Below are 14,364 nucleotides of genomic sequence, written 5' to 3' on the forward strand. Positions count from 1 at the left end.
TCATACAGAATTCATTTGAAAAGCTTAAGCTTTTTTAGAAATGGCTGCACAGTCTCTTTAGGGTAGGGCTTCAATGCCAGACATGTGGGGATATTCTCTGGCTGCTCCATCCATAGTTTATGTGCAATGTCTTTTTCTAGTAGAGTACTGGAAAGAGCGGAGAGAGATGCCTCATCTGGTGCCTGTGGGGGAAAATAATACTAAAGCTTAAAACTATAAAAAAAAAAAAAAAAAAAAAAAAAGAGTACATGCATATTTATTTAATTAAAATAAATCTGTCAATTATTCACTAATTTGTCACTTGTGAGTCAGCTAATGGCTTTATTAGTATTTGTTAACCATTAGAAAGATCAAAGATTACTATATAATGCTACCCATCCTATCCAGCACTGTAGGGACAGAATCGCATGGTGCATGTGATGTAATTGCAGTACTAACCTGCAGCACTACTTTGTGCATGCTGTCCAGTTCTGCCAGATATTCCTGAGTATCAGGGTCACTGTAGTGTAAATGAATGGCAGCAGTGGCCGCGTGACAGGCTTGAGTTATAACCGCCCCTAAAGGCCACGACAAAGTGTGTATCAGGTCTGATCGGACGATGACATACTGGACTAAACGCCGAGAGGAGCCACTACTCGGCATTGTCATTTTATTGAATGTGAAAATAGCCAGAGCGGAAATGACACAGCCAGCGGGTTCATGTTTACGTTCCGGGTGCATTTCCTTTCTGCTACATTTTTTTTGACTGGATGCCCTCTAGTGGTTGTTTGAGGACTCTAAATGCATATAACAATAAAGATGTTTTTACCTTTATCTCACTAGGTTTTCTGAAATATTCTGACATAAAATAAAGATTAATTTAGTCTTTTATGTAATATAGTTTTGTATACACAAACTTTTTTTCTCTGTAGTAAGAAAAACTGCTCTATTCGTTGTTCTCTTGACAGGTTTATTAGAAAGTTTGCTACTCACAAAATATTTACACAGTATATTTTAATAAATCTTTGTTCACATAGCACAGCCTTCCCTGCAGAAGAACATCTAAACAAGCCAAAGGTTTTCTGGTCTTAGTTGGTTGCCAAGGCTGGTCTTTTGACTAGACTTAGAGCGGTTTTGACCACTTTTCAACTGATTAGATCCAGGTTTATTATAGTTAAGTAAAACTAAAACCATAAAAATGTGTGAAAAGAAGACAACAACAACTGTCATATTTTTTTTTTTTTATAAATGATTGCTGTGCCATTTTATTTTTTCCAAGACATACAATGATCAAACAACTTAACCTGCAGTGTGTACCTGCATACAACTAAATTCATACCTAAAAAAAATGAGGACCGGAATGTTCAGCTCAAAAAACTATAGGGACAAAGTAATATTCTAGGTCCAACTCTTAAAATCTTCAAAATGAGCTGATGCCCATTGCTCGTCTCATTTGCTCAAATGTAAGCCAGAAAGTCAAAGACCAGGGAGCCTGGGAACAAAAACGGAGTTAGAATAGGAACACAAGCAATAAAACTTAAATAAACTCATGTCATATTTAAAGTCATAGTACCATTCTAAACCAAGTTGGTAGAAATCCTTTATAGAGGGAAAAAAATCCTTCTTTTCTCACCGACTGAACCAGACAGTCAGTAGAAGACTTGTAGAGAAGACCCCTGCAAACAGAATCATAAAAATATGTTATTATAACAAACTAAATCATTGTCTTAAATACACATCAGCTTTGAAAAATACACGAAACTAACCTCCCATTTGAATCCCGTGGCTGGTTCATTACTCTAGTTTTCACCACATCAGCTGGTGTTCCCATAATAGCTGCAACCAATCCTGAGCATATGCTGTAAAAATGTTTTGGAACAAACTGTTGAACATGACATTATTATGTGTGGCAACATTAGTAGAATAGCAAAATTTCACCTGGCCAATCCATGACAAATGCTGTTGTCTGGTATGGAGGTGTTTCTCAGTAGAAAATGCTTTACGGTATCGTATGTCATGAGATCTAAATGTGAAATAAAATGAAAAATATTTGACGTATAACAAAAGGGCAGCTGACAACTGATCTCTAGAAGTCTTGGCCACTGTACCTCCTAAATTGACCAGTGCAGCTCTCTGAACGTTGGGAACCCATCCAGCCCAAAGGCCTCGTATTCCTCCCTCTGCTACGATCTTCGTAAATGCGTGGTAAACCCCATGTACTCTGTCAGTTTAAAAAAACGGATGAATTAAGGGAATCGTTCACCCAAACATTTACTCACCCTCAGACCATCCAAGATGTAGATGAGTTTGTTTCTTTATCTGAACAGATTTGGAGAATTTTACCATTTCATCACTTGCTCACCAATATATCCTCTGCAGTGAATGGGTGCCGTCAGAAGGAGAGTCCAGAAAAATCCACAATTTATGTAAGTAAACCACAAGCTGCATGTTTGTAATAAACAAGTTCATCATTAAGACGTTTTTAACTTCAAACCATCGCTATGAGTCCTCTATCCATAATATTGCTTTCTCCTGTGAACATCGCTAAACAAATATTTCAGTAGATTTTGATGTAATAGGACAACAGGGGATGGACCTTTTCATCTGAGGAATTGTTATTATGGATTATAGACTCGTATTTTGGCCAGAAGCGATGATTTAAAACACCTTAATGGTGTATTTGTTTCTTATAAACGCAGCTTTTCACTAACAAGATGTTCATTGATTGACTAGAGTTGTGTGGATTACTATGATGTTTTTATCAGCGCTCATTCTGACGGCACCCATTCACTCCATTGGTGAGCAAGTGATGTAATTTCTCCAAATCTCTTCAGATGAAGAAACAAACTCTTCTACATCTTGGACGGCCTGAGGGTGAGAACATTTTCAGCAAATTAAAATTTTAGGGTGAACTATTCCTTTTAGCCTAAGTCTCACCTTGGCGGCTTCCCTTCTAGACGGCGCCTGCCCTCCATTTGCATCTGAACCTTCACTAGATCTGTTGGACTAGCGATGAACTGGCCCAAGGCACCTGATATCATACTGCCGATCACTGCTTTCCTATACACATCACAGAACATATGCTGATCCCATCTATTTAGACGTTAATTTTCATATTTCACAGATGTTTCCCTCACCAAACTGGAAAAACGCCATCTTCAGATCTTCCCAAGACAGATTCCCTGAGCTGTTCATAAGCTAACATCCTGCCGCCTGAATACACTAAAAGTGAGGAATTCCAAAGGTCAGAAGGGGATTCAAATACATGCATTGAATTATTCAGACAAGTGCATTAAGATTTTATTCTGTACATGCATATAACACAGTTTGTTAATAATGCTCATTGCAATTAACATTTTACCTATATGTCTGTAGATAGCTGGTGTGACCCCTTGCCACAATTTCAAGGGCCCCTCTTCTCGCACTATACCCAGAGCTGTGCTCAGCATGCCCCTGTATTTTGGAGGCTGTACATTTCCACCATGCTGTTGGGAACCGCCTTCACCCTGTATCTGAAGTCTGGTTTTGGTAAGGTCCAGAGGAAATGTGACTAAAATAAAAATTGTATAAAAACACACACACACACACACAGAAGTACACTCAAATTATTATTAAAATATACTGTATTGTAGATATTGATTTATATGAAACTTTTTTTTTTTAATTAAATGTATTCTTTTAAAAGCTAGAAAGGATGTGTAGCTACCTAATTCTGCAACAGTTGCAGCACTTGCTGACAGAGTGAACTTTGATACTCGGGGCCACCGCGAATTTTCTTGTACTGGAGACATTGCAGGTGTCCTCTGATTCCCACTGAAAAAAATATTTATGAATGTAATTCTAAAACGATTTCCCAAAAGAACCACGAGCCTGGAGTGTATGCTCAAGTGTTTACACTGTATAACACGGGACTACGACCTTTAATAAGAGGCGAAGCCGTGTTTTTAAAGCCATGCCGGTTGGTCGGTGTAGTTATCGACCCCCTTACGTAATACGTTGTAGACTACAAAAGAAGCGTCAGGCACCAAAAACCACATTTCCCACATTTCAAAGGGGCGTCGACAAACCAACTAAACTTGCCTAAGACCGTCATTTTCGTACGCATGCGCTTTTCGGCGGCATGAGAAATAATGTTTAAATAGCTAGAAAGAGCACATTCGCATTCTTTCTTTCTATTAGTGATGGGAAGTTCGGTTCTTTTCCGCGAACCGGTTCTTTCGGACAGTTCGATTCAATAAACCGGTTGAAACTATCCATCTATCTATCTATCTATCTATCTTTTTTACAATTTCATATATAGTCCTATCAATATTATATTAACGTTGAATTGTCCAATGCACAAAAATAATTTAGTTAGCTTGTTGGCTGCAAACCAAACATCACCGTAATAGTAGTAATCAGAAAAATAGTTTTATGTAGTGAATCTGATTTTGCTGCTTGCAAAATTCCACATTCACAGATGCAAATATTCAAACTCCAGACCTCTCTTTTTTGTTTTCATGAGAGAATTTGAGCAATACCTGATCCAATTGTCTAAGAAAAGCTTGAAAAACTTTAATATCTGTTTGTAACTCCATTCCTATCTTTAATGAAATGTCTCAAATTGTGTATTTTCAGTTTGCAATGTATTAAACACCCCATTTTTCTTTTTCTTTTTTATTGTCTATCATTTTTATTTGTTGATATTTGTATTGCTGTTTTTGAGCATTAATAAAAAAAAAATAGCAGTAATCAATAATAAATTACTGTTTACTGCCATCTGGTGTCTTGCAAATGAAATTTCATATATAGTTCCAACATTTATGGATGACAGCATTTTCATGGAATGTTGCAGTAAATATCGATTATATTAAAATAATAAATTAGTATTACTTGTAGGCTATTATTTACTCAACAAACGTATAATAATACAATTTTAATACAATTTGCAGAGGTTATAGTTTATTTGAATTGTCAAAACAAGCTATAGAACAAAGAGTTAGGCCTACATTATTAGAATTACAGATGTCGATTAAAGCAGCTGTTTAATCTGTTATGTCTACTTTTAATGTCAGTATCTTTTACACATGTAGCATCAATTGTCCAGGAACTCTTATAAATTATCTTTTTTTTTTAGATATGCCATCACTCAGCGGCATAGTATTAGGGCCTCTGCCATTACAAATGTATCCAAAAATTCACTTTAGGTTAACAAATTACTTTGTAACTAGTTTTAATCTAAAGAGGGAAGTTTAACGTGACGTCACACACACAAAGCCATCTATGGTAGTGCTTTCTCATTGCAATCAGCCTATAGTCAGCAGAGCGGCGGCACGAAACCACCACAAAGGTAAGTATGTTGAACATATATCTGCTTTGTAATATTTTTGATGTTAATGAATTATTTATCCGAATACATGTTTTTTCCCAGTGGAGTTATGGTTTAATAATCCAGAATCTGTATGCAAGCCTCTTTGATGCGGTGTGAATGGTTTTACGCACAAAAAGTGTTTGTTTGTTTATTTATTTATACTTTAGGGAATTCAATCTGTGTGGTGATAGAATTCAAATTATGTGTGATTCACAATGTGCTTAAATGCAATTTTTCACACATTTCTTTCACTTTCAGTGTACAGATTAGTACTTCCGCATTGCTTGCTCAAATGATAATCCTCGTGCTCCATGAAAGCCGTGCAGACTTTTACTAATTATGCCTCATTATGTTTAACCAACGGTATGGCATACTCAATTTGTGAATGTGTCATCGTTAACTATAATTACAGTACAGGTATTTCGTAAATCATCCCTTATTCCTATTAAACATAGAGTCTTAATTATGGTCCAACTTCCCTGACAACCCCCTTTGGCCTATAACCTAACAGAATCTTCAACTGAACAAAGTACACAGATTAGATACATTCATCTTTTTTAAAAAAGTAAAATAAAATATATTTATATTATCACACTTTCTGATGTTTAACAAAATACTTGGATAACACAGATCACACACGCTGTCGCTGAATCACGCATGCGCAGTATCATCAGCTCACCGGTTCTCAAATCGGACGTGTCCGAAAGAAACGGTTCTCGGTTCAGTGTACTGGTGGTCCGAAAACCGATGCAACCGGTTCTTGACTCGAGAACGAGAACCGCTCCAGCAGTGGGTGTGTACGTTCGTTATCCGGCTCGCTGCACACATGCTGCTCTGCTCGTGTTCATCTTCAGTTCTCTCTTCACAGCAGTTCAGTCAGTGTACTGTTTGAGTAAATTAATTACTCCTGGATATTGGTTTATTTCGACTCGGAGGGAGTGTCAGCCACGTTAAAAAAGTAAATAACTTAAGTAAATTGTGGATTAATGCTACCTGGAGACGCGAACCGTTTCAAACGATTCAGTCCGATTTGGTGAACTGGTTCAACCGGTTCACTAAGAAGAACCGGTTAAATTGAACGATTCGTTCGCGAACCGGTCATCACTACTTTCTATCTATCTATCTATCTATCTATCTATCTATCTATCCATCTATCTATCTATCTATCTATCTTTTTTACAATTTCATATATAGTCCTATCAATATTATATTAACGTTGAATTGTCCAATGCACAAAAATAATTTAGTTAGCTTGTTGGCTGCAAACCAAACATCACCGTAATAGTAGTAATCAGAAAAATAGTTTTATGTAGTGAATCTGATTTTGCTGCTTGCAAAATTCCACATTCACAGATGCAAATATTCAAACTCCAGACCTCTCTTTTTTGTTTTCATGAGAGAATTTGAGCAATACCTGATCCAATTGTCTAAGAAAAGCTTGAAAAACTTTAATATCTGTTTGTAACTCCATTCCTATCTTTAATGAAATGTCTCAAATTGTGTATTTTCAGTTTGCAATGTATTAAACACCCCATTTTTCTTTTTCTTTTTTATTGTCTATCATTTTTATTTGTTGATATTTGTATTGCTGTTTTTGAGCATTAATAAAAAAAAAATAGCAGTAATCAATAATAAATTACTGTTTACTGCCATCTGGTGTCTTGCAAATGAAATTTCATATATAGTTCCAACATTTATGGATGACAGCATTTTCATGGAATGTTGCAGTAAATATCGATTATATTAAAATAATAAATTAGTATTACTTGTAGGCTATTATTTACTCAACAAACGTATAATAATACAATTTTAATACAATTTGCAGAGGTTATAGTTTATTTGAATTGTCAAAACAAGCTATAGAACAAAGAGTTAGGCCTACATTATTAGAATTACAGATGTCGATTAAAGCAGCTGTTTAATCTGTTATGTCTACTTTTAATGTCAGTATCTTTTACACATGTAGCATCAATTGTCCAGGAACTCTTATAAATTATCTTTTTTTTTTAGATATGCCATCACTCAGCGGCATAGTATTAGGGCCTCTGCCATTACAAATGTATCCAAAAATTCACTTTAGGTTAACAAATTACTTTGTAACTAGTTTTAATCTAAAGAGGGAAGTTTAACGTGACGTCACACACACAAAGCCATCTATGGTAGTGCTTTCTCATTGCAATCAGCCTATAGTCAGCAGAGCGGCGGCACGAAACCACCACAAAGGTAAGTATGTTGAACATATATCTGCTTTGTAATATTTTTGATGTTAATGAATTATTTATCCGAATACATGTTTTTTCCCAGTGGAGTTATGGTTTAATAATCCAGAATCTGTATGCAAGCCTCTTTGATGCGGTGTGAATGGTTTTACGCACAAAAAGTGTTTGTTTGTTTATTTATTTATTTATACTTTAGGGAATTCAATCTGTGTGGTGATAGAATTCAAATTATGTGTGATTCACAATGTGCTTAAATGCAATTTTTCACACATTTCTTTCACTTTCAGTGTACAGATTAGTACTTCCGCATTGCTTGATCAAATGATAATCCTCGTGCTCCATGAAAGCCGTGCAGACTTTTACTAATTATGCCTCATTATGTTTAACCAACGGTATGGCATGCAGGCCACACGTATTATTTTCTCAATCAAAATTCAAGATGATAAGTAGTTATAATCTTTATATGGTCAGCCTACAATAAACCGGTGGGGTGCGGCGTTGCAATTCTCAACTCATCCAGAGAGGGCGCTAAATGAAGCGTGTAAAGAATGAATATCTAAATCAGTTTAGCGATTTATTATTCAGCACGTGCTTATTGTTGTAATCCACGTAAGAATGCTTAGGACGCTTTAAACGAACTATTATTTAATACTCCAGTTGCAGTTTTTGAGTAAAATGTTTACATATTCAAACCTTAATCAGCATTGCATGACCCAAAGATAGACTTTAGGAATCTCAGTATATCCTAAAGTCTTTCTATGACTGAATACAGTAAAATAGACTAAGTTAAAATATTAACATGCATGTATACTTTCAGTGACAAAAAATGAATGTGGAACATGAAGTTACACTGCTCGTTGATGAGATTCGTCGATTGGGCAGTAAAAGTAAGTCTTGTGCTGTTTTTGATCAACATCATTGTTAAGGGATAAAGTCTGAGACCACGAGTGAAAATGCTTCTTTTTACCTGTTTTCCCTATTCCAAATTATTATATTAAAATTTGAGTGAAATGTTGAATCGAAAATTATATGGTATGGTATGATCTGCTTTTCTATTAATGTCAAAGAGCATCTTATACACTAATTAAGATTTTTTTTTTTCAATGTTTTTGAAAGAAGTATTTTATTCTCACCAAGGCTGCATTTATTTGATCAAATTATTGTAAATATTATTCAAATTTAAAATAACTGTTTTCTAGTTTAATAGATTTTAAACTGTAATTTATTCCTGCGATGGCAAAGCTGAATTTTCAGCAGTCACAACTCCAGTCTTTAGTCATTTAGTTTCTATTAGTTGACATACAAATGCAGGTGTCATTGTGGTATTTGGCTCTCTATGAGATCTTTTGAGATTTGCTAACACTGATTCTATGTTGTTTTAGTGCTTTATTAAGTACATAAATGTTAATTGGATACGTTCAGGGTTGTTAACGAATGATTTAGAGTGAGCCTTGACCACTCTCACTGTCTCACAGACGCAGATGGGAAGATCAGCGTCAAATTTGGAGTCTTGTTTAATGATGACCAGTGCGCCAACCTCTTTGAAGCTCTGGTCGGAACGCTGAAAGCGGCCAAGCGAAAGAAGCTCATCGCGTTCGAAGGGGAGCTCTTACTGCAAGGAGTTCACGACAACGTTGATGTCATATTACTGCAGGACTGAATTTAACAGTCTTCTATAAACTCAAGTAAAAAGTGCAAATGTGTTTTTGACATGTCATTGCTACATTTTGATATGGAAATATACTTGAATCTAACATTTTTGTATACTGGATTGGAATATTTTTATACAGCAACTTTTTCTCTCTCTCAGGGGAGTGATCTGCAGTTCTTGAAAAGTAGCAATCTTCCCTGTTCAAACACCTCAACAGCCATATCATTAAAATATCATAACAGTTATAGTGTGCATGATCATGTTACTGGTTTTCTGGAACTGAATAAATTCATCAAACACTGTTTTCAACCTATTTGAAATGAATATCCACACGGGTTAATATCAATTTTACAGGTTATACTGTACCTCTGATGTCCTATTCTGACTGTATTGATTGTAGACTGCATAATTGCTGTCTACAGTAATCATGAGGTTGTTTCTTTGCAGTGCCATTACTGTGAGATGATTAATTTCAGGCATAGTCAATGAAGTTATCTGTGCCATTATATCTCAAATGCTGAGAAACATAAATGGTAGCATTTGTCTGCTGTATGATTTTCTGGAATTAAATGTTTAAAAAAAACAACCAAGTTCAACAAATCATCAGAACTGCTCAGTGTGATATTCTGTTTTATAAAGCTCTTGCAAAAACATCTCCACATTGTACTTGTGCTGTTCTTGTTATTTATGTATAATGTTACAGGACTCCCAATGGTGCAGTTTGTGTCATTTCAAGCTCGGGAAGACCTTAGCATGACTGGCAATAGGAAATAAATCAATGAAATCAATTAAATAGAGGGGAGTGTGTTTATAAATTTCTACTCGGTCATTATGAGGATTATGCCAGAATGACTGCAGAATAAACTTGGAAAATGTTTTTAATTTTCTTTTTTAAAGATAAATGTACGAACATTTAAAACTGACTTTAACCTTAGTGTGTATTTGGATTTCTATGTTGCTGCCTTAGTCTTATGATGGTTCATCTGCTTCTCAAATGGCTGGAGACAGTTTATTTTAAAGTGCAATAAACTCTTGTCATATAAATGCATGAACTGGAGTTAAGACTTGTATTTCACATTTCTGACTTTTTATCTTTGAATGAATGAGCCTAGTTAAAATGGACATTTAGCGATTTGATTTTTAATTTTTGAAAGGCATTTGCACCTAAAATGACTGGATAGAGTTCTTCTTTAGTATAACTTACAAGGTTCCAGGTGATACAGTTGTGAAGAACCATTTCTGGGTTCTTTAAAGCACACAAATGGTTCTCTAATGTAAAAAATGTTCTCCAATGAAATTTAGCTGGAAAAAACATTTTAGGTTCTAATTAGACCCTTGATTTTTAAGAATATCATGTCGAACAGCAAACATAAGGTTTTATCTCGTTAGATAACAACCCAAAAAGTATGTTTATCACTTGTAAAGCCATATATGGCAAAGCATTTATGACTTTAATAATTTTAGCAGCGTGTCGATTATTTGCTCGGGACTCCCTCTTAGGTCTGTGCTATTAATAACAGCTCTGGGTCTGGGTCTGGATCAGAGATGGAGGCGGGGCCAGAGGAACATTCTCTCTTCAGAGCATGAATCAAAACAAGAGAGGGACTCGCCTTCTTCATGGTGTACCTCTGCTGTCAAGATTGCCTGCACACATCTGGAGGATGATGATGATCGAACTGTAACATCTGCATCCCCCGTGCATTACAATTCGCAGTGAATTCGCCAAGCACCCTCGACATGATATCTGCAGAAATGCTCGGTGGCTGTCGCTGACAGGCTGCATTCATACTGAGCACACCATTATGCCCAACCAAAAAAGCAACAAGGGGAAGAGAAATAAACGCACGAACAGTAGCGGGGACGAGCAAGAAAATGGAGCCTCTGCGTCTGCGGTTACAGGAGGAACTGCCTCGGTGTTGATCGGAGCGACAGCGGGTCCGCCGAGCGACAATAGAAGTGGTAAGAACGTCACTTCAGTGAATGTTCTACCAAATGGTACGTTTCTCTAAACGTGCGTGCGCGTTACCTTCCTTTTAATGTTCCCTCGCTTGCAGCAACTTGTTTTGTGCGCGTGTCATCTCCATCAGAATTGTTACGACATTGCCTGGAGCTTTCCGTGTTTTCACTTATCGTCCTGCACAAGGTGGTTGCTTAGGCCTTGTTCAAGGGAAGATGCACTTGGAATAGAGTTGCGTGCGACTTGGGGAATCAGTGTTGTGTATATGTTGTGTAATGGCAGGTCATATCACCCTAATGATGTGCAGTTAAGAGTGTTTAAAAATGCATAGAATCGCGTTGGCTCTTGAGATAATGGAGGTGGTATCTATCTTTGAGTGGCAGTTATGAATAATGAAATACTTACAGCAAGGGCTGTTGAATATCACGGCCCTTTTATATTCAGTACTACAGCATGATGTTTATTTTATTATTTTTTATTACTATTTATTGACAGATAGCAAATAGATTTTAGGCAAATTGTATGAACAAAAAATAGTTAAGAAAACTTTTTGCAGGTTATTAAGTGATGCATATGCTGCAATCTGGACTGGAACCGCTTTTATGAATGGAGCCTAGCTACAGGGCTGTTCCTAAATGCGTTCAAAACGTGCTTTAATCACCTGACTCCACTCCATGTTTTCATTTTAACTTGTGAGAGAAACCCAGTCAGAGCCATTATTGAGTAAACAGAAGCATGTTTGTTGCTGTAGCCGAATTTATACAACTTTGCTTCCATTCACCAGAGAAAACACATTGACACAGTTCTGTCACTCCATACTTTACATAGTCTGGATTGAAAGGTAGTGAACAAACAGAATTTAAAAAGAAAAAGCAGCGCTGTCCAATCAAATTTGAGGAATGAAGTTCTGTTGTATAATTGTCTTTCTCTGTCTCTCATGAGACACACATTCAGACTTCATTCATAGCAGTGTTGCGTAATATTTGTTCTATTTGAGTGGGATTCGCACCCACAGAGTTATCATAAATAGAAGTGATGTATTGAATGTACTGACATTGAACATACTGCCAGTGAAGCTGATTAAATCACACAGTCTATAAATAGATGTCCGTTCATGAATTTGGTGAAGGTTTGCTTTTATTAAAATGTTTTTTGGGTTGATTTATTAATTCAGTCATTATTTTTTACATTAGCGTACAAAACATTTACCCCATGTAAAATAACAATATATATATATTTTTTATAATATAAGGCATTGTAAACTGCATTACAGATATTTTAACATATAGGAACCCAGAAATATAAATCCTCACGCTCATGTTGTTCCAAGCTCATATTTTTTTCCTGGGACACAAAAGAAGATATTAGGCAAAATAACAGCCTAAGTCACCATTCACTTTCATTGCATCTTCTTTTTACCTACAATGAAAGTGAATCACTTTAACATCTCTTTTTCTTTTCCACTGAATAAAGAAAGTCATACTGGTTTGGAACGATATGAGGGTGAGTAAATGAAATCATTTTCATTTTTAGGTGAGCTATTGCATTGCATTAAACCTAAATTAATAATCTTCACTGTGTTTGGCAGAGGCCCCATGTGCCACCCCATTAGTGTGCAGTCTGGGCCGTCCCATTGACCTTGAGAAGGACGACTACCAGCGTGTGGTGTGCAACAGTGAACTCTGCCCTTACGGCAATTGGATGCACCTGCAGTGCTTCTATGAGTGGGAGAGCAGCATCCTGGTACAGTTCAACTGCATCGGCCGGGCCCGCAGCTGGAACGAGAAGCAGTGCCGACAGAACATGTGGACCAAAAAGGGCTACGATCTGGCCTTCCGTTTCTGCTCCTGCCACTGTGGCCAGGGACACCTGAAAAAAGACACGGACTGGTACCAGGTGAAACGCATGCAGGATGAGCGCAAGAAAAAGTTGCCGGAGAAAGGGAGCGGGAAGCCCAGCTGTTCTGCCTCCGGAGGTGGCGCTTGTGGCGGAGGTGGTCCGGAAGCTGCCGATGAGCCTAAGAAAGGGAAATCATCTGCAAGCCATAAGCTAGCGCACCGTGGCTCCAGTCAGGAACTGTCTCACAGGCAATCAGCAGATTGGCAGAACTCTCAGGAGAGATGTCAGGCTGGTCCTCCCAATGCCGTCGGCGGGGTTTCCCACGGGCTCCGCTCCCCTTGCGAATCCCCCACCCAGTCCCCTCCTCCAGGCTTCTCCTTCTTCTTCCCCCAGTCCCTCAGTGGCCCGCGGAGTTCGAGGCACCTGGGTGAGTTTCTTAAGAACGCTGTTCATACGGAAGGCCACAGGAAGCATTTGCTGTCCGGAGGTGGGGTGGCACGTGGCGGGGCTCAACTTGAGCAGGGAGCCACTAACATGTGCCTCCCTCGGCTTTCTCCCGGAGACAACCCTGTGCAGTTCTTAAGGAGGCTGGATCTTTCTGAGCTGCTCACGCACGTTCCCCGCCACAAGCTTAACACCTATCATGTGCGAATGGAGGACGATGCCCAGGCCGGGCAGGGAGAGGATCTCAGGAAGTTCATCCTCTCTGCGCTTAGTGCGAGTCACTGCAATGTGGTGAACTGTGCCCTCTGCCATCACACCCTGCCCATCTTTGAGCAGTTCCCTTTAGTGGATGGAACGCTGTTCCTGAGCCCTTCACGCCATGATGAAATTGAGTATGATGTACCTTGCCATTTACAAGGTGAGCGAATTCACTATTCGCACTCAAAATGAGCTGTTTCTCATTTACTTCTCATATTTTTTTTATTAAATATTAGTGTGGAAAGTGTTATTTTATATCAGTGTCCCATAAATTGCTACAATAGTGTCCCATAAAATTTCTCAGCTCACCAGTTTTACAGAGTTAATTTGAACTTAAGTTCGGTTTAAATTAAATTTTCATTAATTTAAACAAGTTTCAGTTAATGCAAACTTCTTGAATTATTTTAAGTTTGAACATTGTTGTTGTAACGGAGCCGACGAGACGAGAGGCGTGCGGCTCCATATGCAAGCTTTTATTAATAAACATGGTCAAAAAACACAGGCAGGGTCGAACAACAGCAAACAGGTATGGCACAGGCAAGACAAAAGAGCAATCCAAAACGGGCTTGAGTCAGCCGACAGCGAACTTTATCCAGAGGGCTTGACAAGAGAGGTAATCTGTAAACGTGAGCAATAGTCCAGGCGAGGGGCAAACACAGTCCGAAAC

The 14,364-nt window shown here is 37.7% G+C and overlaps 3 protein-coding genes across 6 annotated transcripts in view; 2 read left to right on the top strand and 1 right to left on the bottom strand.

Annotated features, from left to right (window-relative positions):
• Positions 1–1,238: 1,238 nt before the first annotated feature.
• On the bottom strand, positions 1,239–8,379 carry LOC107710953 (mitochondrial uncoupling protein 4-like). The gene is made up of 10 exons (XM_016515852.1): positions 8,242–8,379; positions 3,686–3,792; positions 3,341–3,529; positions 3,117–3,201; positions 2,917–3,039; positions 2,088–2,200; positions 1,918–2,002; positions 1,746–1,838; positions 1,553–1,655; positions 1,239–1,471 (listed from the first exon to the last, which is right to left on the bottom strand). The coding sequence occupies exons 2-10, from the start codon at positions 3,768–3,770 to the stop codon at positions 1,400–1,402; spliced, it is 948 nt and encodes a 315-aa protein (XP_016371338.1). The 5' UTR covers positions 3,771–3,792; positions 8,242–8,379; the 3' UTR covers positions 1,239–1,399.
• LOC107710954 (costars family protein ABRACL) lies at positions 5,259–10,228 on the top strand. Of its 4 annotated transcripts, XM_016515857.1 has the most exons (4): positions 7,460–7,552; positions 8,366–8,435; positions 9,024–9,233; positions 9,359–10,228. In XM_016515857.1, exons 2-3 carry the CDS (start codon positions 8,375–8,377, stop codon positions 9,206–9,208), a joined length of 246 nt encoding a protein of 81 aa, XP_016371343.1. In that variant the 5' UTR covers positions 7,460–7,552; positions 8,366–8,374; the 3' UTR covers positions 9,209–9,233; positions 9,359–10,228. The 4 variants fall into 4 exon arrangements, with proteins under 4 accessions (XP_016371341.1, XP_016371343.1, XP_016371340.1 ...); XM_016515855.1 differs by lacking the exon at positions 7,460–7,552 and adding an exon at positions 5,259–5,308 and having other exon boundaries at positions 9,024–10,222; XM_016515854.1 differs by having other exon boundaries at positions 9,024–10,221.
• A 527-nt stretch (positions 10,229–10,755) lies between these two features.
• The window catches only part of LOC107710952 (headcase protein homolog), an 8,121-nt gene continuing 4,512 nt past the window's right edge, over positions 10,756–14,364 (top strand). The window contains exons 1-2 of the mRNA XM_016515851.1: positions 10,756–11,158; positions 12,745–13,857. Coding sequence (XP_016371337.1) covers positions 11,002–11,158; positions 12,745–13,857 — 1,270 coding nt within the window. The 5' untranslated portion in view covers positions 10,756–11,001. The remainder of the gene's footprint in view (positions 11,159–12,744; positions 13,858–14,364) is intronic.

The sequence above is a fragment of the Sinocyclocheilus rhinocerous genome, unplaced genomic scaffold (genome assembly GCF_001515625.1).
Source record: "Sinocyclocheilus rhinocerous isolate Xijiao unplaced genomic scaffold, SAMN03320098_v1.1 scaffold1679, whole genome shotgun sequence".
NCBI classification, from domain to species: domain Eukaryota; kingdom Metazoa; phylum Chordata; class Actinopteri; order Cypriniformes; family Cyprinidae; genus Sinocyclocheilus; species Sinocyclocheilus rhinocerous.